At 35.2% G+C, this 27,423-nt stretch overlaps 1 protein-coding gene across 4 annotated transcripts; it reads right to left on the reverse strand.

Moving 5' to 3' along the window:
• Positions 597-27,379, reverse strand: LOC109837213 (uridine kinase-like protein 1, chloroplastic). 4 transcript variants are annotated; one of them, XM_020405355.1, is made up of 15 exons: positions 27,315-27,379; positions 27,138-27,229; positions 25,456-25,500; positions 25,019-25,088; positions 24,743-24,861; positions 19,736-19,832; positions 17,217-17,296; positions 8,777-9,001; positions 8,586-8,669; positions 8,433-8,493; positions 4,210-4,270; positions 2,870-2,963; positions 2,704-2,776; positions 1,150-1,232; positions 597-1,046 (listed from the first exon to the last, which is right to left on the reverse strand). In XM_020405355.1, the coding sequence occupies exons 2-15, from the start codon at positions 27,183-27,185 to the stop codon at positions 900-902; spliced, it is 1,287 nt and encodes a 428-aa protein (XP_020260944.1). In that variant the 5' UTR covers positions 27,186-27,229; positions 27,315-27,379; the 3' UTR covers positions 597-899. The 4 variants fall into 4 exon arrangements, with proteins under 4 accessions (XP_020260944.1, XP_020260946.1, XP_020260945.1 ...); XM_020405356.1 differs by having other exon boundaries at positions 640-1,046; positions 8,777-8,971; XM_020405357.1 differs by lacking the exon at positions 25,456-25,500.

Genomic DNA, 27,423 nt, shown 5'->3' on the forward strand with positions numbered 1-27,423 from the left:
AGTTTTTTAAGTTTTTTCTCCAAATTCGACTAAGTTTCAGCTAGTTGGTTGAAACTGGGTCGTATTTGCCATGGTTGAAACTGGGTCGAATTTGGCAAATATTTACGAAATAGGTCTTTTTTGCAAATAAATTTCTAAACAGGTCTATTTTAAAAATTTATCCTTAAATATAATATTATGTATCTACATGCCATCTTCTGATAGGATAAAGGGGCACGTGAATACTTATGATATGACACACGTTAATTTTTTTGTGTCTTTATAATGTGACACATGTCAATTTTCTGTACCTATAGGCAATCCACCAATTTCTCTTTATATGTGAAGGAGGGACATTATTACTATTATTATTTCTATTATCATCATCGTCGTCATCTTTATTAACTTTAATTTAATAAAAATAATGAACAATAGGCTAAAAGTGTAATTACTAACTTGTTTAACAAACTCTTTCAAACTCATGTGAGAATAAATGAACCTTCTGGTGCTTTTATACTTTTCTTTCTTTTGCCAAGGTTGCTGAAGCCCATGCTACCGGTACATCCAATGTACTAAGATTGGTATTGTAAGTTGTCAGTAGAATTAACAAGAACAAGAAACAGAAAGCAGTCTGATTTATTAATAATTATTGTGGCCAGATTGACGGAAAATTAACTTCGAATATAATTTTAGGGAAGTGTTATGTTAATCCTCACAATCTACCCCATGACAATAACAACTGGGGTAAAATACAATTTGGGATAGATTTACTTAATTCTCATTCTATCCCATGGGAATTGTTGAACATCACCCTTCAACACCTCCACGGTGTTATCATAGGGTTTTATCATACATTTTCATGTTTTTAAAATCAACTGATATTCACAAACAGTTGCAATAATTTGATTCAGAAACCATTATCAGTTGTCAGTGCCAAAATAACGATCACCGAACTCCCCCAACCCTGGAATGACACGGAACTCCTCATTCAACGCCACGTCAATCTCTGACGTCACAATTTTCAGTGAAGGGAAACGCTTGCAAACACAATGGATCCCTTCTGGTGCCTGAATAACCACCAAGAAATCAATCAGACTATTAGTCAAGTATTATCTGCACAGTGAAACTGCAATAAGTTGGCATTTGAATTGAAGGTAACAGAAAGCTCACGGATATGAGGTTCAGGAAGATTATGCGATTCTCTGGAACACCTTTCTTTATGAGGAGTTCTATTGCCTGGTTAGCAGAGTTACCTGGAAGCATCAAGAGTTCACGTTCTTATAACTTAATATTATGCCAAAAGAAGGGAAAAGGTGATTAGCGTTCTAATCATACACAAGAAGTAATTACAAAAGCAATAATGGAGAGCACAGAGTAGTTTAATTCTAGAATTGGGTGCAAAGAACCCACAGAATGAAGAAAATCAGCGAACATTTAGTTTAGCAAACGGATATGATACATCCAAGACTAACTATGGACTCTTTCACTTGCTTAATATTTCATAAATGTCATCAAAGTTAGCTCCCATGCGCACTACTGTTCTGCATAATGCATGACCAACTTGAAAGATGCTCCGCAAATTTTATTTTTTTTAACGTCTACCTAAGGGTAAACCTGACATTCTTGTTGTAGTTGGCATATACAGTAACCCTATTGAGGTCCGCTTGACTGCTTTAGGCAGATGATGTGTCAGGTGTGAAGCCAAATCCAAATAGGTGTTGCATGTGAAACTAGCCTAATCCCCAGTTTATCCAATCTTTTTTTATTAATTTTATAATAAAATTATATTTCAAACATATTTCACCCACCTTTAAGGCTTTAACCGATCAAGTTCTCAAACAAATTTCTTGGTCAAAAGTTTACCAAATCTATCTGATCGAAGTCCATCACCTCTGTTCCGCATCATTCAATATCAGAGCCGAATAGATCCAATGTTGCAGTTTCAATATAGGCACTACAACAATTCAAATTTCAACAATGATATCCTTTTAAACTCGAGGTCGAGCTTCTCTAGCAGTGCGAGATTTGATGCAGGATATCTAGAAGATACATTAGTTAGGATTTATTTTAGAATTTGATTTCTCTTTAGTTGAGATATTTAGTTAGAATTGAAGTTGTTATTTAGTTATTAAATCTGTTCTGTTGTAAGTGTTGATGTTATCTATTAGTTAGGATTAGGACTTGTTTTATTCCTACTAAAAGAGTTGTATTTTTCATTTTGAGGAGCATGAAGAATTGACATGAATAAAAGTTGGAAGTAGAGTAATGGAAGTGAATCCTTCTAAGTGCGGAAGTATTATTTCTAGTAGGTATGTGATGTCCCAGGTGCGAAGCCAACAGGTGCGATGTAAAATCAGTTAGGTGTTGTCTGCGACGCCGGCCTAGCCCAATCTATATTATGTTTGTTATCTGTTTGTCCTTTCATTTACAATCATAGCTCTCTAAAAGTTCATCACATCCGTTCCACAACACAGGGCATTTCTCCTTGTGCTTCATATTCTAAGGATTTGGACTCTAATAAAAATAGTTAGGGAACTTGGGATATACAAACAAGTCTGCTCTATCCAAGTCCCTGATGTTTTCATATCAGATACAACATCCCTATAGATATGGTGGGGTAGAGGATCAACAGGAAAGATCCATATCATAACAGAGAAATTCACCAATAACCAATCTGCATGCTATATTTTAATAATTTTGCTACAAAGCGATAATGATACTAACCTGTAGCAAGAACAGGGTCAAGAAGTAAAACATGCCGTTCAGAAATATCATTGGGAAGCTTCTCATATATCAGCTGATTTTCGTTGATATGAAAAAAAGAAAATAACATAGCTTAGTGTGAAGTTCTCACTCAAGCAAATGTATCCCTAATTATCTGAATGCTCACCTGTTTTCCATTGTCTCCATCACGGTGAATGAGAATTTTTCCGATTTTTATTCCTTTACAACAAGCCCGTAGTGCATTCTCCATGCTTTCACCACTGCGAGTAATCAAGAAGAAATAGATGATAGTTCATACCCATAAATGTCAACACTCTCAGAAATGTAGTACAATGTCCTGATAGGTTTCAAAGAAAAATGGCGTACCTTTTTTAGCAATGAAAAGAAGAAACATGATGATATTATAGAGGAATATGAATAATACAATGCAATGGCTGATGTGATACATATGAATTTGATCTTTAATGTAGATTAGTTATATATCTCTCAAGTCATTGACTTGAAACGAAAAATGTATCTTCATTGTCGAGTAGATAAATTCTGGTATATATTAGAAATCTGACACGTACAACTTTGATTGTGCACATTTCTAGCTTCAGAACACTGAAAAGAAAAGATTGCTTCATGATTAAGTAATCTTACTTCATGAAAGCAATTAATCTAGACAGCAATACGCTTCAGAAACAACATTGTTGAATGAAAACAGTTAACTTGTATCTATGCCTCTGCTGACACTACCCCAAAGTCAGTCTAGGGAGTATGAAATCGGCCAAATTCCCAGGCTCAAAAAATATTTTAAGCTCTTTTGCTCATAAAACGTGCAGTAGAGTTACCAAAAAACAATTTTGTTACAGTAACTGCTGGTTGACATCTTGATGTAGCTCAATGCCCATTGGAACCTTCCTTTGTTAATTCATCTTACCCGAGGAATTTGTAAAAAGAAAAATGTCACGCATATTCGACCTTTCACAGATCAGATTGCAGGGCAAGAAATTATTACCATTTATCTGAAGACAAGAAAATTTACAGTCAACAGTGGAACCTTAATTCCATTTCACTCCCTAATACTATTTTCTCTAAAGATGTATTCGCGTCCAAGGTATGTGATAGATGCATCTCTCAGGTGACGAAAGAACAAAATATTTGGGACCCGAGGAACCAATCACTTTGGAACCTAAATATATCAATTATCGTGATATACATCCAGCATTAACTAAGATCTGCCGGGAACTTTTTGTGCATCATGGACACTCTAGCTCTACTATATATCATCAGACCACTTGCATACAACATCCACAGAAACTAGTAAGGTGCATATAACTATCATAACAGGAAGAGATTTTTTTTAAAAAAACCTTAGCAAGTATCAGACGGTTTTTTACAGCAATTGTTAGTAAAATATCATAGTAAATGTCCGTCATTATTTTCAATTGATGTAATGAAGATAATACAAGTAAAAAGCTAGCACTTTGAAGAAAATAAAGAAATACCTGTTTCTAGGCTCACCTTCGGATAATAGACACTCCGCAGAGTTTCTTGCAAAAGTCAACTCCAGTGTACACAGAACCTGAAAGGAAGATAGGTTCAAATTAAGTGTCAGAATTACAAAACACCAAAAGTTGATTAAAATTTGGAAGGCCATAGCATAGAAATAAGAGGCTTAGACAAAAATTATGAAGGCCATAGCATAGAATCAGAGGGTTAGACAAAAAGAGGAGTTGATGGTCTTAGTGGATGGATGGACAAGTTTCTTCTGGTAGGGGTTGAGATAGTGGTAGTTGGAGTAAGAAAGGATCGAGAGATTTGCTTCTTTTTTTTTCTCGGTGGGATAAAAACATGAGAAGAATTTGTTAGCATGACCCTTTGCCCTCTTAAAAGCAAAGGACTATATATATTCACATTTCTATTGCTATTACAGAAAGTGTGTATACATAGGCCTAATATAAGCATAACAACATTTTTCTAAAATTAAAATTCAATTTTTAATGTTGAAAAAAAATTACAATGAACAATTATATTTGCACCCTAAAATTAATTAAAGCAAAACTTAGATCTATCAAAGCAAATACCATATCAAAAAATATTGGCCAAAAGAAGATCTCCAAGCAGATACACAAAGGGGAAAAATATATGATGACTCAATATGCTGGGCTGAAAGGAAATTCCCTACCAACTTAAATCTCTTAACTGGGATATAAATGTGTAGTCTACAACTGTAATATGACCACTATATGTTGAAACTTAAAATTATCTTCAGCAACTGTTATCTTGGGGTTCAAATCTCTTCCCCCTTAAAACCCATCTTCCTACCCTTTCTGTGCGAGCAGCATCAGCATCTAAGCTCCATCACTGTTAAAAGGCCGGATATAGCACACATAGGCTACACCAAAATATTGACCATATATGGTAACAAGCATCATTCAACTCCTTGGTTGGTGAAAGCTTCCCTTGAATGCACTTGTCAAGAAAAAAAGAGTGATTTAAGTTCTTGCAATAGATGAGAAATCCTTCAGAATTTCTATGCATAGGAAAGTAGTTTTGATGAAGGCATGGATAACAGGAATTTCCATATAGCAATGACTATAAAATGCAATCATCATCGATTAAAATGAGTGTTTGCTGTCTTGTAATTATTTCCCATAAATGGCTTAAAAGTAAACCTACAAGATTCTATTCCTCCAAAAGCTTTGTGTAGGTAGCACCACTCGAAGATACAATTACTAGGGTTCAACACATATGCTGCTTGGCAAAAGACAACTAGGGAAGGCTCTTGGCTGTTTACAACTACTTCCACCAACCACAGCCATGACGCAAGGACAAAGAACAAGACAAGGTTCTTTGGCACTTTATTTTGTAACAGGCAGATTTTTCCTACTTGTTTTTCTCTCTCCAAATATGCTACCTCAGATAAAAAAGAAAAAGATTACCCCTCTTCTTAGACAAGTTCATGGTGGGTAAATTGAAGCTTAATTCCAAGTTGGGATAAAAAAGAAAGGATTACCCAGAAAGAAATTTTCACAAAAACAATAAGCAATGAAATCTTTTTGTCATTATCCTTTAAATATCTGTATCTTCATCCAGATGATAGCATAGAAAATCTTAACAGTATCTTCAAAGACTATACCACAAGCTTATACTACCATAGTCAATGATTCAGTAATAAGGTAAGCTCAATATATAAAAGACATGAAACAATTACGTGATGCCAATTTCCACAAGGGACAGAGAAAAAAGCACTGCATCAAGCTTTGCAAGGGGTTAATTTAGCAACATGCAACTGGCTGTTGAGCTAGGTAGTGTGGATACGGGTGTGGACACGGACACGGACGCTGTTGCCGGCACAGGACTCAACAGATTTGTAAAATGTAGGATACGGGGACACGGCTTTATACACACTCAATAATACACACACACACACATTAGATTAAATATTGAATTAAAATACCTATAACATGTGTATGTTTCTTTATATTATCTAAAACAATCAAGAATCAAGTTAAGTCAAACTAAAACTAAGGTTTAACAATAAACGTTTAGTTTTGCTCGTATGGGATAATACGATGAGTATTTTCTAATATTTAAGTAATGGGTTTCAATTTCTAGGTTAAAAAACCGATTGATTTTTAACCCAATATTACCAAAGAAACTAGTCTAGGGTATTAAGTAGTACGGAATCGGGTTTTGCTTTGAACCATGCGTGTCCATGGCATGTCCATGGAGAATCCGTGTCCAACACGTGTCGGACATGGACACGGCGCCAAAACGCTGTGCTCGAGTACCCTAGCTGTCAAGGTTGATGTTTCATTGGCCACCTGATCACAAAAAGATTTCTAATTTAGACCATAACTCAATTGCCCCTAAATGCAGCTCAAACATGCCAGAAGCAATCTACAATCTGTTGTATCTCTTTCTAAAATCAACATTATCTTTATCAGAAACACAACAGCTGAGCATGTCAGTTGATACATTACTCTCCCACCAATGACGCCCCTACTTAGAATGTTAGTCATGGTCTTGACACTGTCAACCACTCAGCCATTTTCTAACCCAAAACTGCATCCACTGCAGAAACACCTTGTGCATATCAACTTTAGATGCATCCTACTGAACGAAGCAAGAAGATAGCAATAATATTCGCATACTACCAACCATAAAAAGAGGAGCCGTTGTACTTGCATACGTGTAACTACACATGTAACAGAAGCTACATGCAACTAACAAAAAATTTGAAGGGCTTGAGAAAAACAAATTATACGATAAAGCAAGATGATGGAAAATGTGCACCAATGATGCAAGTCTTTAACCTGGTAGAGCTAGCCTATTTGGACCCAGCCTATATCCAACTCAATGGTTGAATGGTCAATGATTGGATGGGGGTCTGTTACCAATGCACAACATTGGCTTGTAGGCAAAGTTGTCGTTAATTTGGACTCAATTCACACAATTGAATTTGGAATTAGTACCAAGTTTTGATTCCTGTAGATATAAACACACCTTCTAAAGAAACCTATTCAAATCCAACCCCTAAGATGGTTCAACTCAACTCCAAATGACTAACCAATGGATTAGATATGTGCCAAAATAATGGAGCCAAAGCTGGGTCTCATCTTGGTCAAATTATAAGATAAAGCAAGAAGATGGTATATGTGCACCAATGATGCAAGTCTTTAACCTGGTAGAGCTAGCCTATTTGGACCCAGCATGTATCCAACTCAAATGGTTGGGTGGGGGTCTATTATCAATAGAAGACAACAATGGTTTGTAGGCGAAGTTGTCGTTAATTTGAACTCAGTTTACACAATTGAATTTGGAATTAGTTCCGAGCTTTGATTCCTGTAGATATAAAAACATCTTATAAAGAACCCTATTCAAACTCAACCCCTAAGATGATTCAACTCAACTCCAAATGACTAACCAATGCATTAAATATGTGCCAAAACAATGAAGCCAAATCTGGGTCCCATCTTGGTCAAATTAGACCAAGACGCACTACTGCTATACCCATAATCGAATGGTCAACAAGATGGATACTGAGAAGTTAATGTTAGAAGTATTTTTCATATGGCATATGGGTAAGTACAAAAGACGATATAATAAATCATAATGAAAAGAGCTGATGAAAATAAAGTGATCGTAGGACCTTATAATATGACAAAGCAACATAAAGAAATATCTGGAATCTGAATATACATGAAATGCATATTTAGATGAAGGAATTGCATATTAGAATACTTCATAACTCATAAATAGAATATGAATATTAATGAAATAAATATTCAGATGAAAGAATTGCATGTCAAAACATTTCGCAACTCAATAACAGAGTATACATGCACTCTTCACGGTACGATGGGAAAAGTAACCTTGCAACTAATTACAAACATTGAGAAATTAAGAGCATTAGAAGTAACATGTTTTCAGCTGAAGGAACTGGATACTGACATGGGGAGAACAAGATTTAGACCGCTCAAAAGATGAATGTGAAGTATCATATTAAGATCACAACCACCCCCCCCCCCCCCCCCCAAAAAAAAAAAAAAAAAGAAAAAAACCCAAAAAAAGGAAAAAAGAAAAAAGGCGACATTCATCATAGGTATAACATGAATAGTATGCAGAAGAAAGATGTGTATCAGACTTGGTGTACAGCACGAAAACAGCATAAGTTTTCTTGAAAATATAAAGGTGAAGAAAGATGAAATAAAATGAATGTAAGGAACTCATAATTATACCTGTAGGTGTAACAACCTGTTTCTCAGTGAATGGCAAATGGCCAAGGCCATGTTCCACAACCTGACAGGGGTATGCTTATGTTACGAACATACGCAGAATTTTATGTTACATATACTCCATTCTAGATGAAATTAATTCAAGGTAGAATGTACCAGTCGAATAAGCCGATCTGAATAGAAAACAAAATCAGGAGTAGTTATATCCCGGTCACGGATAAGCGTATGCATACCTCTTATCTGCTCAAACAAGCTATCAGATGCATTAGTAGAATATAAGATTCCACCATGAGTGTTTTGGGAGGATGCTGATGTTTACATATGCAAGAAAAGGTGAAGCTAAATACCTGGAATGTTGATTGAATGACATATACATTAGGGTAAATTTTGCATAAGTCATGCTGGCCAAGCTTTGTTCGAATATGTTGTACAATTAGATCAACTGCAACGTGGTTATCACCTCCCCGTGGTATGATCACATCAGCATACTTCTTTGAGGGAAGAACAAAATCATCAAAAGCCGGCTTGACAAACCGCCCATACTGTAGTTCAGCAGAGTTGCGAGTTAGATTCTGCACAGTAACATATTTTTATAGCTAAAGACACATAAAAAGTGGTCAAAGTAGTGATAGAATCTTTGAGAAACGGTTGTCATAACTTAAAAATCCATCATGAAATGGCAGAGAAACAGATGAATTTACAAGGTTATCTCATAAACAAATAATAACAAAATCTCTGAAACAATCAAAGCCCGCTGCCACTAATAGAAATGAAAGTTTCCATAATTATGTTTTATTTACACATTTTGTTTCTACAAGAGAAAATATAACAAGCAAGATAAGGTAGAAAATTTGACAAAGTGCTCTATCTAGTCTTCATTACAAAGCAAGGTTTTAAATATCGGTTATCGGAGATTTATCGAATGGTCAAAATCCATGTCGGATAGCGGATATCGGTGATAAGTAGTATTTATAAGAGTGACATTGCCGGATGGTGATATACATAATATAATATTCTAAAATATAATCTAGTCATACTTAATGAAATATAAACATACCAAAATGTAAATAATTATGTTTAGCATCACTAACCAATGGTAGAAAATCGGGTCAGGTCGGGTTTAAAGTGCATTGAATAGGTGCCTCTTGTCCAAAATCAAAACTCAAACAAAAAGGCCGATAATTCTGATTTTTTGAGCCGACAATATCAGCCGATAACTCACTTTATCGCCGCATTATCGGCGATAAACATCCAAAAATAACAACTGATCTAGAATCGAACTTATCATCGCGGAAGGCCCCCAAAACCGATAAATCGTCGATAATATCGGTTTATCAGCCGATATTTAAAATATTGTTACGAAGCAAAAGACAACTACATGTTTATCTGTGATTAACAAGATATGGATTGATGTCTCTAAGATGTAACTTTTTGCAATGCTTCATTTTGAATCTCTCAAGACGATTACATATCATCACTTGATCTCCTTCATCACGTGCTTTACTTCTAATTACTCTCTTTATAAAGCATGTAAATTGTCAATATGATAAGAAAATGATTTAAGCAAATTGAGTCTTTCTCATAGTCTTACTAGAATTAAGAGTTAAATTGCAGATAGACGCCATATCCTATCGCCAAATTGAACTTACTATCCCCATAGTTCTATTGTTGCAGATAGACCCCCGAGAGAGTCCTGTTGCAGTGAAAATCTATTACAATTTATAGCAAATAGACCCGATGTAAAGGGTCAAAAAAAATTAACTCGGGAAATATCTGCAGCAATAAAACAACTCTAAGGGTAGTAAGTTACAATTTGGCGATAGTACAGGGGTGTCTCTCGGTAATTAACCCAAGAATTTATGCAAGTATATTCAGCAATAAGTAGGGACAACCTAATACTTGGCCTAGCTTCAATCACGCACCTTAAGAATTACATTATGACAGATCAGAAACTAAAATTTTCAGGAAATAAGAGTTTATGAAGAAACTCAGATTTATGTTCATTAAAAACTAAAAGTAAAAACTGAGATAAAAAGCTTCCACTTTAAGCACAAACTAGGTTGTATAGAACCAATTGCATAATATCTATATCACAACGATGGACACGAGATATGAAATATAATACAGGAATGCGACTATTATATTTAAGAGATAAGAGTTAAAGTGATTCCTGAATGATTTATAACCGAATCCTTCCCATCCAAATTCAATATTTAATCATTCATATGAAATATTCACTCTGTAGAAATTGATGTACACAGTCTAAAGTGCCCAAAGATTTAAAAAAAAGACAAGTGTTTAAAAATTTTAATCAAAGGTGAAAGATAGATGATCTAAAAAGTGAATTAATTACTTCAATTGTGTAGAATGTTCAGACTAACAAAACTTGATGTGTAAGGGTGAGTGCTTTTTTATCTAGATCACATGTTTCAATCAAAAAAAATCTTTTAAGCGTAGGCCTAAAACAAAGTACCATTTTCTATCCATTTTATGCCTACATGATGCACGGGAAAAGTTGAAATACTTGTTGTCAGGTTAATAGGATTTTATAAATGGTGATGAACAACTTTAACCATGTGGGAAAAGGATGGGACAACATCAAATCCCCATAGAAAAGACATGGGACCAAGATCCTTCCAAAAGACGAGAACATTTCTGGTCAATTTACACGTCTTCTAAGAGGAAATCTTCCCTCATCCCCATTTTAAATAACCAATGGATTTCTAGTCCAATGATTTTGTGTAAAAATACAGGGTATAACATCATTGGACAAACACGAATTGCGTAGTTTATTCTTCTTTTGCACATCCTAAATAGTATAGGGATGAAATAGAACAAACTTTGAAAACATTTAATCCATGCATCAAACGGAGTCTTCCATCTGTAGATTAAATCATATATATTTTTGCAAAAAAAAACTATAAATAATTTGAATCATCCATAAAAGGATGATTTTCAAAACAACCATATTTTAAATTGAATTATAAAAACCAAAACTTATACTTATACAGTTTTTCCATGTCATCGACTAACATTGATGACATGGTCAAAAAGTTGGTCTACTACTATAAATAAATATAAAATATGGTTGTTTCCAATGATTCTATTTATGTTTTTCTAATTTTCCTTATTTTTTATTTGAGATGTTTTCATAAACCTTTTCAACAGACTATTATAATCACATTGGACATGTTCAGCACATATTGTACATATTTTCGTATTTGTTTATTCATAGCCAAACAAGACATGTTTTAAAAATCCTTTTACTATTTAAAAATGCAAAAAACCTGAATATAGAAAATATCAAATATTAAAGGAAAAAGGAAAAAAATAACTTTTAAATAGAACATACGTGTATGAAATAAGAAAATAGAAAAAAAAAATTCAAAAATATATCATATATATATAATACTTATCTATATAGTATATTATATATATATATATATCAATGATATTATATCTTATATGAGAAAATAGAGAAACTTGGTACCAAGTTGCTCAAGGCAACTTTGTAATGATGTGCGTCAATCTTATCCCTACATCCTACATTGGATGGTTGGTAAGGGTGGTTGAGGCTCTATCTTCAGGCTGCTGATGGTAGGGGCAAGATTCTACGTTCACATCCCACTACAAGTTGTTTAAGCAACTGGTACCAAGTTTCTCTATTTTTCCTATATATATATTATATATATATAATTATATATAGATATATAATGTACACACGCATTATCGATAAATTCGCATTGATGAAGCTTATAAAATTCCCCACTCATAAAGTAATTTTTTTTCAAAATACTTAACACTTAAAAAGGATCCAATTCATACAAATTTTTTAACAGAATAACGTGGTCTTTGCATGTCATCAAATGACATGGACAAAAACGCGGTCTATTAATGATTTAACTTATTGGCTTTTATAATTAACCTTTGAATTTCATTAAGATGACCATCACAATACGTACACGAAGTCCTCACCAATGTTTATGACCTCATTTGAAAATTTTTCTACGATAAAATTTATATATATATATATTTATATATATATATATATATATATAATAATAAAGCGGCTGAATTATGCTTAAACTTAAGTGCGAACAAGAGGCATTTGTCCACCAACTTTCTATCCACTCATATATCATATATATATATAATATATAATATATAAACAAGGTCTCTCCATATCTGCATGGTCCTAGAGTATCATCCAATGGATAGAAAGGTTACCGCTGGATGCCGTCAACTTAAGCCTTGACTAAGAATCTCTCTCTCTCTCTCTTCTCTCTATATATAGGATATAATATATATATATATATATTACTCTTCTGGTTCTTACGTTCGGTGTACGCTTTTTTTTCCTTTTATCTCTTTATCTACCTCTGGGCGTCGTCTCATATTATATAATATATATATATATATATTCGTGCATATATATAGATACTAAATACAAGTTATCGTCTTATTTAGTAAAATGAGCTACCAAGAGATAAGAACGGTGAGTGATCACCTGCTCTAACGTAACTGGGTAAAGGGCCTCTCCATTAGTTTAACTCTTGGTAACTTATTAAACAAAATGAGCTGCCACCTCAAATTTTCTTATACACACATATGTACACATATATAATAATATAAGTAAACACATTTGTGTAATTCCCCAAACCACCCCCACCTCGAACTCTTGTACAGTCCATATGAATTGATTCCCAGTACATTTGTGAACCGATTTCATCTAATACATAAATTGATTCCCCATTATATGTGTACTGCTTACAAGTATGTGGAGCGCAAAGTTCCTTTGTGTGCACATGAGCAAGGCACAATGTGTTGCGCGCAATCGAGTGAATCAAAGGCGTAGACCGCACACAAAATAAACAAACAAGAATGCAGAACCATATTTATAAGTTTTCACTCAGAATCGTTTGGATTTGGAATTAGCTAAAGATGTATTTGATGCTAAGGGGAAGAAAGTTCAAAGGAGGGGAAAAAATACTAAGGGCTTAGTCTGTAATTTATATGTTTTTCTTATGTATTCAGAAACTTTGAATATGACACATTGAAATGTTTTTCTTATGTATTCAGAAACTTTGAATATGACACATTGAAATATCTCGTATGCAAAATTATTGAAATTCATAATTAGCTTTTTAGTTTCTAGCTTTTTTACTATACACCTTGACAATGATAAGTGGGTCAAGAAAATTTTACAACGATTCACATACCAAACTTGCCTACTCTCAAAATTCAAATTTTCTAAGCGGTGAATTGTGTACCCGAATTTGTACCACAACCTTCTACGTACCGCATACTATGCAACTATGTAAATAAATACATGTACATCAGTACATATATATTATATATAGAAAAGATGGCTATGAGGAAACAGGTAGCGTGGAAAGAAATCGAATTGAAAACTATGATAATCGAATTCGATAAGTCTTGCAAAATTCGAATTTGATTTGAATGTGAAAGCTTTATTCGAATTTGACTTGCATCTATAATTGTTGATTAGCCCTCCAACTTATTCCTTCATTTAATTTTACCCCTCAATTTAACCAATAAAGAATAGTATATAGTAAGTTTTCTATATGGGACTAAAATGTAAAACATGAATGAATATTTACTAATCAACCAAATCAAATATACATCTAGTTGAACTCTTTGTTTATGAATGGAAGATTAAGATATATTTGTTTACTATTAAATGAACTATCGAGTCGAACATAACCGAATAGTTAGACGAACTACTGACAAGCTATTTGTTAATTGTTTGGTTTGTTTCCACCCCTAATGAGAAATTATTTTACTAAATGAAATACCAAAATATACATTGGTGACGAGATATATATACACATGCATGTATAGAAAACATGGATATGAGGTAGCAGCTCATTTTGCTAGATGAGCTATAGAAGATAGACAGGTAATGACGTCCACTATACCAATCACATCAAAAAGAGTAAGCATCACCAATTTGATTTCTTTGAAATGTATTTTGCTAAGTGCGGTGGTACCACCAGCTCACGTGTAGCATCTTATAGACACGCACATAAACATATGTGACATGCATCAGACTAAGGGCTCTGATCTTGAGTTGGACTTGATTTGAAAGTTAATGAAGCATGATCATACCCTTTATTTGTTAATTGTTTGGTTTGTTTCTAGCCCAAGTGAAAAAATATTTTACTAAATGAACTTCCAAGACATTTAGTACTGATGAGATTATATATACATAGGTACACACATGTATGGATAACACTGACATAAGGTAACGGCTCATTTTGCTAGATGATCTGCAAAGAAATAGACATGTGATGAGTCTCATACTACTAGATACACCAAAAAGACTAGGCATCACCAATTCCACATATTTAAAGTGCATTTTTGCTAAATGAGGTGGCATTGGCAGTTGACATCTAGCAGCGCACAAATACACATGTGATGATGATCAGACCAAGAGCTCTGATCTTGCGATGGATTTGATCCGAAAGTTAGTGGAACATGATTAATAATGAATGAATCTGAGCTAGCATGGTGCTCTATAGTCAATGGGGCTCGAATAGGTGTTTGAGGAACTGTAATGGACGACAAAAAGAACGTGTAAAACTCTTCTCTAATATTTGAGAGCTTATATGTTATTGTTTACCCTTCATGTAAACAGTAACCGCGAAGGCTTTAATTTCAACTCTATTTAAGGAACCACAAGCAGTATTCGCATAAACAGTGACCGTGAATACCATTCACGTAAACAGTAACTGCGAAGGTTTTAATTTCAACTCTATTTAAGGAATTGTATGCATCTTAAAGGAGAGAGAAGAAGAAAGTATGACAACCTTGGTGTTTTGCGAATTCACTATATGTAAGCTGCAGTTGCCTTAGGAGTGATTCCTTAGTTGCCATTGTGCATGAAGCCGGCCTAACTTAAACCTTAATTTAGCTTTCTATTCTGGTTTATGATCCTACATCCAGTGCTTCAACTAATCTTCAAAACTCATTTCACCTCAAAAAAGCAAAATCACTCATATAGTCACATTAAAACCAACCAAAAACCCACATCCCAAACAGCTGCCTCTGTTCATATTTATTGATGATGTCATTATGACATCACGATGACATCATCCCCAAAAATTAGCCCCCACCACCTAAAATCTCATGGCCGTCTACTCTCTCCTCTTCATTTAACCTACATAATGCTAGATCTCGAACCCCTAATCTTTACTTTTTGTAAATGATTACTTCATTGACAATGACGTAATGATAACATCATCCCCATTTGTCACAGCTCGAACTAAGACAAATATTAATAAAAATAATAGTAAAATCAAGGCTCGTGATAGTCAGAAGTATTAATAAAAATGATAGTAAAATCAAGGCTTGTGATAGTCGGCCACAAATCCTCTTATCAAGAGGACCTACAAAGCTTAACTACAATTCAAACAAATAAGTATTGTCATGTATATGATCCATGAAAAAAGACTTTATATTCCAAATTCAAGCTTACATAACACATTAACTCCTAATAGTTTATTATCATATCTTTAGGGTATTTGTAGTCAAGGATTTGGTTCAGCCATTGTACTTGAACCCCAAGCCACACCAATCTGATTCTCTTTCTCTATGTCTCTGTCTTTTTTCCCCTCTTTGCTGCTAGTTCAAGATAGGGAGAAGCAGGGGTTTAAATCCCTCTCCACCTAATAGATTCCCTCCGCATTGCCACCTCAACCTTCATACAACCCAACCTCATTTTTAATCAATGGGCATATGGCCCTACCCTCTCTGATATTATGCCACATCCACCAATTGGTCAAGAGCATGGCTCATATCCAATCTTTGCATAACACCCCCCTCTATTTTTCATATTTGCATATCCTTGAAGTTTATTACAATATAATATCAACTTTTTGCAAATATTGATATAAATTCCTCAATTGATACCAAGCTAAGTAATATCAACAAAATGAGATCAAAATTTTGGATACTACACCACCAAAACTCAAATTTGTTGTGATTTATCTTCTTGCGAACTATTCCTTCAAAGTTCAAACCCACATGTCCTTGTTGACCACAATGATAACCAACTGGACCTAAGTTACTCCTTTGATACTCCACCAACTAATCAAGTTTTCCAACGAAGTTTTTCTTACTTTGATGCTCCACCAACTAATCAAGTTTTCCAATGAAGTTTTTCAACAAAGTTCTCAAATCAGATCCATTAACCGCGTACAAGCTTCAATCAAATTCAGATTTTCATATTTGCATTGCTCCTTCATACATCATCAGAAGGGCTCCAAATCCTTCCCAAGAACATAAGTCTCTACATATATGCATGCAGCATAAATATATAACCATATGAAGTCAGACTACACACTATTAAAAGAAAAAAAAGATTTAACACTTTCTGCGTCATCCATTCACAATTCGCTACCCGTCACTTTATTTTTTTGTTGTTGGTCACCTTTAGAAGTTTGACTAGCTAACATCCCCTTGCAGGTGAAGTGTTAAGGATGTTCTAAATCTACTTTTTTAGGTTCGAGGGAAAGTTTATAATTCACTTCATACACACACATACATGCCTCAAAGTAAAACAACACATGTTAAATTCTAGAGCTTAAGCATGCTAATTTCTAGTTATCTTTATTGCAAATATAATGTATCCATGCATTGCCTAGATTTTCTCATAGAAAATTATAGAAAAGCTTAGAGATAATGGCCATATAGTTAAGCTTAAAAATAAAGACCGATGCAATACAAAAAATTTAAAAGACTACTTCAAGCCGAAAGTTTGCGTACCTGTTCAAGCACGGAGTTCACATCTCTACCTCTCTCAACTGTATCCCGCCTTATTCTTCGGGCAAGCCTAACATCAGCATCTAGATACAAATTGTAAGAAAAAGTGAAGAATTTGTAAGTAGAAATTAATATAGGTCTAGCCAAAAAAAGATCATCATAATATGAATGAAACTAATAGGTTTCAATGCTCCGCATCTTTGTTATCCATGCACGCTATAATGATATTTGTATTATAATTTATATGTTTCAGCTAATGAATATAAAACATAGGAACTCATTTCAGTACCCATCTAGATATAAATACGAATGTCCATATAAGATTTAGTATAAGATGTCTAAAAGTATGTTGCAATTTACCATGCAGATGGATTAATCTTATTGTAAATTGATTAAAAAAATATTTTACCAAAAATTTTGTGTTCAGCTAGATGGCCCTTCTCTCCGTTTCGCTGCTTTGAGCGTCATACTCCTCATTAGCAGATCCCATGCCTTTTCTTTATTGTTTCAGTCCATGCTTGTTTTAATTTGCATCCTTCACCACAATCCTAATCACTCCTCTAACTATAAGCCTTCACAGGAAAACTACTAGGTCTTGACTAGCACTAAGCGGTCTTCATTGAACATTTGAAGACTATCTACAACAGGTCACCCTCATCTTATACTCAACTGAAGCTAGACTTAGATCTAGGCACCCATTTATTAGCCTTATCTTCTAGTATAATCAAGCATTCCCATGTCAACTAACTTGTTTAAACATGTTATAATTTCCAAAACATGCTATAATTTCCATAATGATATGAAGCATCTTAAATTATATAGCCTTTCTGCAAACTTTTGCTTTCAACTTCATGGGTATTTTGCAGCTATAATCATATTTCTTTCAAGTTTTGACTCGTTTCTACATTCGTTTTAAGCAAGGTTTTAAATGTCGCCCGACATATCCGACATGTTGGCCGACATATCGGTTTGAGGGCTTGACCGACACGACATGGACGTTTTCAACTCGTATGTCGGTTTTCAGGGTCAAATCAGAAATATCAGGGTCATATCGGGCATATCGGTCTATTTTTTAGCTTTGAAAAATCGACCGATATGGTACTTTTTTTAAGAGCTGTTTTTTGTTATGGGGGTTGGGTTTAGTGATAAATACTCAAAACTCTTTTGACCCGTTCTCATGTTTAAGGATTTCTTATGAACCAGATAGAAAGAATTTATGAACCTAAATCCATATATTATTATTTTTTATGTGTTTAGTCTATAGAATTTATAAAGTATGCTTATATTGAATTTATGAATGCTTAGATTACATTTAGGACACGATATTATACATATGTGCACTACCTGATATAAAAATCCGATATTTAGTCAATGTCCCCCGATATATCCCCGATTTTCGCTATCCGACATGGATTTCAGTCATCCGACATGAACCCGACATCCGACATTTAAAACCTTGGTTTTAAGGATTATCCCTACTCTAACTTCACCAACCAATACACATGAGTCCAAAACCCAATATTATTCTACTTGTGAGTAGGGAACTATATTGAAAATAAAACAATGACTCTATAAGACATTTCTATTTTTCTGTAAAAGAGCTTACATATTTTTATTCACCAAGTAATAAAGATAGTGGATACTTTTGTATGCATCCAAACAAAGCTTTTGACACAGATAGAATGACGCATATGGAAAATAGGTTAACATGACAATTTTTTGCCACGAAAAAGTAGTCCAAGATATTCTTGTAGGATTAATATAGATCCAGGATTTACCAAGCATTATAATGTACTACGATTACAAAGGTTCAGACAGCTTGACAGATTAAAGGAAAATGTCATCCTTGGAATTAAGGTGAAGCAATAATTTCGTTAGTAAATAGTAATGTAATATCCTGAAATTTTACATCTGATTGCTTCACGAGGCAACCTAGAAATGCAAGTCTTGGTAAAAGTGCAAATTCAATACTATAGGGCCTTAAATGAGAAGATGTAGAGCCCTCCACAAATCCCCCAAACCAGAAACTCAGTCTTGTAATGGAATTATATATTTAAGATAAGATGATGTCATACTTCAAATAATAGTTGATCTCTTGAGTCTTGATTAAGAATCCAATATCGAGCTCCAAAGTGTCCACTAAAGCAATCTAGTAATTTAGCAACAAAACATTAATCCTTTCCCAGAAAAGGTATATTAAGCTTACAAAATATGTACTTGTTTACAAATTCAATGCGAATAATAGGAATATTTCAAACGAAAAATATAATGACAAAGCTGAAATAAAGATACTTGCAACACCTCACAGAAAAGTTGTTAATGAAAATGACAAGCCGTAATATTTAAATATTGCACATACTTAACGCAAACAATGTACTTAGTTGCTACAACATTTTACAACATCAGCACAACACCAGCACTTATTACATAACTCATAAAAGCATTTAACATAGTAGAACTAAAATGCTGAAGGTTTGCGGTCATATATGAAAAAAGGGAAAGGCAAGGGGAAGAAAAAAAACCTGTGTCCACAAAAATCTTCATGTCCATCAAATCACGGACACGTTGATCATGGAAGACTAAAATTCCCTCCAAAATTATAACATCTGATGCATTAACCTAAAAAGAATGACAAATCAGGGCACGTTTATAACTAGTCTACTGTATCATATAAAAACATAGAACTCTGTAGCTCATCCCTTAATACGGTCACAAAGAATACTAATAATAAATGGGTTCCCCCCCCCCCCCCCCCCAAAACCACCTTTAACATAGGGTGAAAATAAAAAAAAATTCCATTCATACAGAAACCATCTATAAAGGGTTTCCGGTTGCAATCAATCACCTTAACCTATTTTTTTGATGAAATCTCAATTGAAATCTCCAAAATACCCTTAAAAATACATGTGCCAGGCATGTGACATGTATTCTTAACCATTGACATTTTAAGGATTTCAATCAAAATTTAACTAGAAAACAGGTCCAGATAATCATTGCAACTGAAACTCCTTTTAAATGTGGTTTCAATATAAATTGAACTTTAATTTCATATTTTCACCCTATTTTAAAGTTGGTTTTTGCGACGAAAAAAACACCCTAATAAGTATATGCCTATTATGCTTCCTAAGATTTTAACTAAAAAATAAAAAAATTCACAGTCAAGGACTAGCAAGGGTATCTAAACATTGTTCTAATTTAGGAGCACACTGATATGCATCCTACATAAGTTTTAACTGATTCAGCTCTGTTAGTGGAACTTCTCTAGAATAGATATAACAGTTTTCAAATTAAATCACTAATCCCATTGCAAGAGAAGAAAATAAAATAATAAAATTCTTAGTATGATTTAAGCCACCTGACTGTTCAAGTTTGAGTGGCTTAAATTCATATGTGATAGATAGCGACAAGGGTCTAGTCAAGCACTAATTTTGTAGAGTATGAGACATATATGAATTTTAGATATTTATTTTAAGTTTTAAACCAAGCCTAAGTTGACTAGACTCAATCACGTCAAGTACTATTAGGACACAAGAAATTGAATATAATGCAAATACCAAAGCTTAATCTTATATCATACCATATACGAATGGGGTTTACGTTTAGTTCTTTTGTTCTTTCTTTTTTTCCCTTTTCCTTAGGCAAAACCCAAACCATTAATTTTAATCTTCACTGATCTTTTATGCAACCACACAGATTTGTCATTTAATCCCCACCTAGACACCCAATTTAGGTCGCAAACTTCTTATAAATGTAGGTCTGGGCTAAAATCAGGTCCAAACCCAATATCCTGTAACTTATAAGGGCGAAGGATTGAGCCTCTCCCCCACCCTAGTGTCCTCACCAGTAGCTTTTCTACTTCTTTATCCCCCTCCCTAGGTCCTTAATTTCACTGTGAAGATATAATGAGAAAGCATTTCCAACGAGGTTACTGTCTCCAGATAGTTGAGCATATACGATTCGCTAGTCACCATAAGTTTTTTGTATCTTCATGTGTTTTTCCTTTTTTTTCCTTTTTTTTAATGTGCCTGTGCCCTAAATTTGAGAACCTAATGTGACTAAGCCCCTCACTTTTATAGACATGTGACTAAGCCCCAAAATTAATGTTTTTATATGCTTAACCTTGTTCAACCTATATTTTTTCCTCATCCCCAAAATGTCCTTTATCTTTTTCCTTCTCTCCTCCTTCCTCCTATTGTACTCTCTCTCTCTCCCCCAGTCCACCCCTCCATCCTCTCTTCTTTGTCCGTCCTCCATCCTCTCGTCCTCTACCCCACCTCCGCCCTCCTACTTCCGCCCCTCCTACTTCCGCCCCTCCTCTCTCCTATGCCACATGTGGCTAAGCCCCAAAATTAATGTTTTTATATGCTTAACCTTGTCCAACCTATATTTTTTCCTCATCCCCAAAATGTCCTTTATCTTTTTCCTTCTCTCCTCCTTCCTCCTATTGTACTCTCTCTCTCTCTCCCCAGTCCACCCCCTCCATCCTCTCTTCTTTGTCCCTCCTCCATCCTCTCGTCCTCTACCCCACCTCCGCCCTCCTACTTCCGCCCCTCCTCTCTCCTATGCCCATCCTCCCTCTTTTTTTACCCAATTTCATTCTCATCCCCCACTCTCCTCCATCTCAGCTCCATCCTCATCCCTCCTCTATTCCTCCTTCCACTCACCATCCTCCCTTCCTCTCTTCTATCTCATCACCACTTTCCTCCCCTCTCCTCCATCCCCTTCAGTTCCACTTCCACCTTCCTCTCTCCTCCTCCAACTCATCTCCTCCTTCCACAACTGTCATCATAACTCTTTAAGGTCATTTCCTTTGGCTAACACGGTCATCTCTTAAAGTTACGCTGAAATTAACACTTAACAGTTAAAGTTATCATCTAAGCTTTTTAAAATTTAATTTTAGAAATGCACATGTTAATTGTAGATGATAGGTGTTACCTTAGAGGGAAGATGTTAATGTTAATTGTAGATGATAGATGTTCGGGAAGATGTTAATGTTAATTGTAGATGATAGATGTTCGGGAAGATGTTAATGTTAATTGTAGATGATAGATGTTACCTTAGAGGGAAGATGTTAATGTTATACAATAGTTGTCAATCTTTGATGATAGATGTTAAGTTTACAGAATATATATTAATTTTAAACTTTCACATGCTAATGATCCAATCCACATGTTAACTTTAGGGAATAACATATAGTTAACATTTATCTATTAAACATGATAGCTATATCATATAGTTAACATCTATCTCTTATACTTCTGCTAGATGCTAATTATAAAGCTTAGATGTCAACTTTAACGGTAAGAACAACAGTTGTGGAAGGAGATTATCCTTGAGAGACGGACTCTGAAAGATACAACAGCAATTGTGAAAGGAGGAGATCAAGATGGAGGAGCATTGTGGAAGTGGAATGGAGGAGGAGGAAAGGGAGGGGAGGAAATTGGAGACAAGATAGAGGAGAGAAGAGAGAGAAGGGTGAGTAGGAGGGGCATAGGAGGGACGAGGATGGAGTTGATATGGAGGAGAGAGTAGGAAGGAGACTGAAGTTTGGTGAAGAGAGGACAGATGAGGAGAGAGAAGGATGGATGTGGGAGGGCAGAGGTAGGATGGAGGAGAAGATAGGAGGGTGGAGGTGGCACATAGAAGAGAGGAGGGAGGTTGTAGGGTGGAGACAGAGAGAGGCAGAAGAGAGATAACAAGCGGAAGGAGGAGAAGATGAAGAAGATGAACAGGATTTTGTGGATGGGAGAAAAACATGACTTGATGGGGGCTTAAACACAAGAAAACTTCGATTTCAGGGCCTAATCACAAGCGAAGAAAAGTAAGGGGCTTCACGTGAAGTTCTCAAACTTGGAGGCTAGGCACATTTTATTCTTTTTCTTTTTTTCCATGTTTAGAATTACTGTATCTAAGAACAAGGTCATCTGCTTCCATTCCCATCTCTCCTCTTCCTTCCACGCTATCTCTACTCTCTTCTTTCTCACTTCTCTCTCATTTCCCCCAATTGTCCTTTCCTTACTGTCTCTTCTATTATTTTCTCTTTTCTCTGCTACTGTTGATGCGGCAGTCAGATGGTGGTTTTCTCTTTTCTCTGCTACTGTTGATGCGGCAGTCAGATAGTGGCAGCAAGAGAAACGGCACTAGCAATCTCTGTTGCCTGCCAGCAGCCCAGCAATACCTGCTGTCTACAAGCATCTGCAGAAGCGAATAAGAGGGGGGAGAGAAGAGAGGAAAGAGAATAGAAGAGAAACAAGAAAGAAGACAAGTAAAGAGAAGCATATCAGTCTACTGCTGCTTCGTCCCTGCTGTAAAACTGAGAGTTAAAAAGGGAAAGTGAGAGAGAAAGGATTAAGAACTAAGAAGGGGGAAAGGTTAGAACTATAAGAAGAATAATTATAAATCTGCGTACTCAGTACATCATTCTCAAATGACAAAGATAACCAAATAATTATTATTTTCTACCTTCACACTGATTCTTCGTATTAATGCTTTGTGAAATGGTTTCCTCCCTCCTCCCCTAAAATGACAACATAACTAAGTATATTTGCATTATATGAATGCTTGCGAATTGTCTCTTATTTTGCAGGCTGCAAAGAGGCTAGCAGCCCATTAACAGTTTAGTTTGTTTCACATACTCCCATCTCCTACCAATCATTTCTTATTCCTGTGCTTGTGGTACGTTTAGTAGGATGTAGGTAGATCCCTCGAATTGTATGTATCCCTATGGCTGTGACACCCATGCTCTAATCTAATTTATTCTCTGTTTCATCTAATTTTAGAGCTTACTGCGCAGATTAAGGCAGAGGCAGTAATATCATTTACTACTGCTGTATCAATAAATATTATGCTGAGTTATTGATTGCTAACTAAAATTTAAACAACTATCTTTCTACTAGTTAGTGTCCACCAAAGAATTAGTTACTAATGTAACAATCCCCTCACAGTGAAAGATGCCAGAAACAAGTTATAGAAGTTAGCTACTAAAGTACCAATTCTTAGCTGTAATCTATGTTACCAGAGTACTTCTAATAGAAAGTCATACCCGTCGCCGACACATACCCATGCTGAGACACTTCTTGAATATAGGCATATGTTTATTCAGGCGTAAACTCAATTATATAATACATATTTTAATTTAAAACACCCCTCATAAACTTCTTGGACTTATATTCTACACTTCACATCTATTTCTTACATATTGATCTTATGTGAATGAAAAAACTATATCAATCTTAATTCTTATGTAAACTATTAGTTTTCAAACATATAAATATACATAATGTACATGCCCATAGTTGTGTCCATGTACCCTAACTTTTACAAATTTGCCATGTCCTGTACCCGTACCCATGCAATTTAGGCTATAATATATAACACAAATATGAAGAAAATCCACGTTTACATACTGTTTACTGGTTAAAAAAACAGTTTCATTTTGTTTGAGTATCTACAAACACCATTAATTGAAAAAATGAATTACCGAGTATACTTGTAAGAAGGAGAATGTCATGGTTTTCTACCAAGGATACCTTTCGAAAACTTTCAGAACATCGTCTGTGGTTCTTAAAGTCATATATGGGAATATTGACAGATTTCCCACTTTTAAGCTCACCCATACACTTGAGAAGTTGTTCTGTATCAAAGGCCTCTGTGAAGACAGACAGAAAAGAGATTAGAAACTTTCAAAAAAATAAGAGATTAGAAACCTCAAAAAATGAAAGTTCACTCCCTGCTAAATACATACCTTTTTATATAAAAGTTACAAGAAATAGTATCAGGCCAGACCAATACAGTTAGCAAAGTACCTGGATGATCAAAATTATATTCATGGACACGTTCAGATTCTTCAGCTGTAAGACCACGATAAAAGGAATCCTGCATTGGAAAGTCACTCAGGAGAAAGATGGAAACAGACACCACATATTATCCTGAATCTAGGACTCAAAGCATTTGCTAACCCACCGCATGTATGTGTATTTCCAGCACAACATACCAGAAATCGAACAGAGTCACAGAAAGCATAAAATAGAGGCATGGGTATATAAAACAGAATTAATGTCCTCAACATCATCACATACATTTCCATAAAGAGTAGCATCACAGAGCACAGCAATAAATAAGGATATAGGGGAGGAAGCAAATTTTAGAAATTAAAACTAGTAAAATTGGTGTAGTTTGTTCCACAAATCAACGAAAAGTGTGTTCCATGAACTACCAGTACTGCAATCAGCGAACAATTTACCTTGTTACTAATGCAGTTTAAGCTGGTGTAAGAATTCCCACCAGACTACAAAAGGGAGAACATAGATCAGAAGAGATGACATAAATAGAACTCATCTCCAAGAAATAATGCAGGAAAAGGTTTAAATTGTGATACAAGACTGTGATGAGCAGATAACAACTTCATGTTTACCCTGCTAGTCTAAACACAGGAAAGGCTGTCTAAATCAATCACAAATCAAACTTAGGGTGTAAGGTTGCATTATCCAGCCATATATAAAAGAGGTAATTGTGCAATATAAGCAAAAACCTCAAAAAATAATTAACAAGGCAAACTTAACTCCCAGTAGAAGAGGCTGCCTATGTTGCTAGATACTGTTGCTAAAATCCAAGGATATATTAACAAAACTTGTCCTTTTTTCCTTCCCCCATAGCTATGAAAAAGCACATGAAATTCCCTCGAACAATTTAAGACTTTGGAACTGTCTCATATGATTGTGATTATCATTCAAGTAAACAACATTTCACTTCTCCAACCACTTGTACAGTCGTACTGTTGCAAAGGTTTATTAACATAGTGAAAAAGGTCGACCAAGCAAACTATGTTTGTTAAGCAAGTGACAAATGAAGGGGCTTGACATGTTACAGTGACACTATTGAACTAAATTCACAAGTCAGAAAACATAGGATTCCCTTAACAAGACTAATTTATCTATTTATCCTGGCAAGCATTTTTATTAGGGAAAAAGATATGGAATCCTAATATAGCTTACTTCTTACTTTTCATTTGATTAGATCAATCCATAACGTCAAAAAGAATTTCACATTCCCACGTATGCATTGGTAGGGTTTCTTCTCAGTATTCTATAGAGCAAATGCAAGTTTCACCCTCCCAAGATAATGTATAAGGCACCCACTAAATAAGGGAGGAATTCTCCAGGTAAGCTGATCCTAGTCTTGAACTTTGGACCTCCTGCATCACAAGCCAGCTCTCTATTAAATCCTCTAATTTCTTGTTTACTGTAGTGAGAACTGAGTGTAACACTAGTAAGAATTCGCACAGATAGTCATGGTCATCATGTGTAGCAAAAGCATCTCCTATACCAGAACCATATTCCTGCAAGATGTTCTGAAAATTCAAGTTCATTTTTTTTCTTTTACGATGATGCCTACACCAAAATTAGTATAATTATATTTCCCCGGCAATGCCCAAATCTCACAGCAGTCCTTCATCCACCCCAATTTGCATCTCTAAGAGTTTATTCAGTTTCTCCCACCAACCCTCATCACCATATCCTTCTTTCTCGATAAGGAGCATCATTCATAGTTCTTTCATTCCTAGGAAAAACTTCACATCATCCCTCTTCTCCTCACCAATCATCGCAACAACTTTGCTACTCTAATCAATAATTTGATTCTTCTCATGGCAGATACTGTGCTATCTAGAAAGGAGTCCTCAAATCATTTACATTGATTATTTCATGATTGTTGAGCTCTTGAGGTCCTTGAATAATCCACCGACGAGCAACAGCATGTCAACGGTTTAAAAAAAAGATGAAACTCAACAAAAAGTAGTGTCTTTGCCGTGTAGACAGGGCTCTGTATGCTGTTAAGCATAAAGACAGAGGTAGTCAATACACAGACTTAAAATTTACCAAAACTCTACAAAATCTGAAATTTCAAGAAAATGAATAATCTTTTAACCTGATTGACGAGAACCACGCGGTGATCATGGAGCTGCTGGATGATCATGTCGCACACGGTCGTCTTCCCTGACGCCGTCCCTCCGGAGACCCCTAAGACAACCACCAAGACCAATAAACTCACCAATCAAACCAAAAGGAACAACTAGGGTTAGGTTTAGGGCTAGGGTTTATCAACCGATGACGAAGGGCTGATTCGGGGCTTCATTGGAATCGTCGTCGACGGTCTGAACGGCGGCGTAGGCGTAGTGTATTCTCTTTGGATATGTCGCTTTCCAGTGTTTTGC

Source organism: Asparagus officinalis, chromosome 4, assembly GCF_001876935.1.
Source record: "Asparagus officinalis chromosome 4, Aspof.V1, whole genome shotgun sequence".
NCBI classification, from domain to species: domain Eukaryota; kingdom Viridiplantae; phylum Streptophyta; class Magnoliopsida; order Asparagales; family Asparagaceae; genus Asparagus; species Asparagus officinalis.

Bases quoted from the DNA above. Each gene is read 5' to 3' on its own strand.
- LOC109837213 (XM_020405355.1), bottom strand. From the start codon at position 27,185: ATGATCATCCAGCAGCTCCATGATCACCGCGTGGTTCTCGTCAATCAG. The intron at 2,777-2,869 runs GTGAGCATTCAG...AACGAAAATCAG, and splicing joins ATGGAGACAATGGAAAACAG to CTGATATATGAGAAGCTTCC. The intron at 1,047-1,149 runs GTGAGCTTTCTG...GTGGTTATTCAG, and splicing joins TCTTCCTGAACCTCATATCC to GCACCAGAAGGGATCCATTG.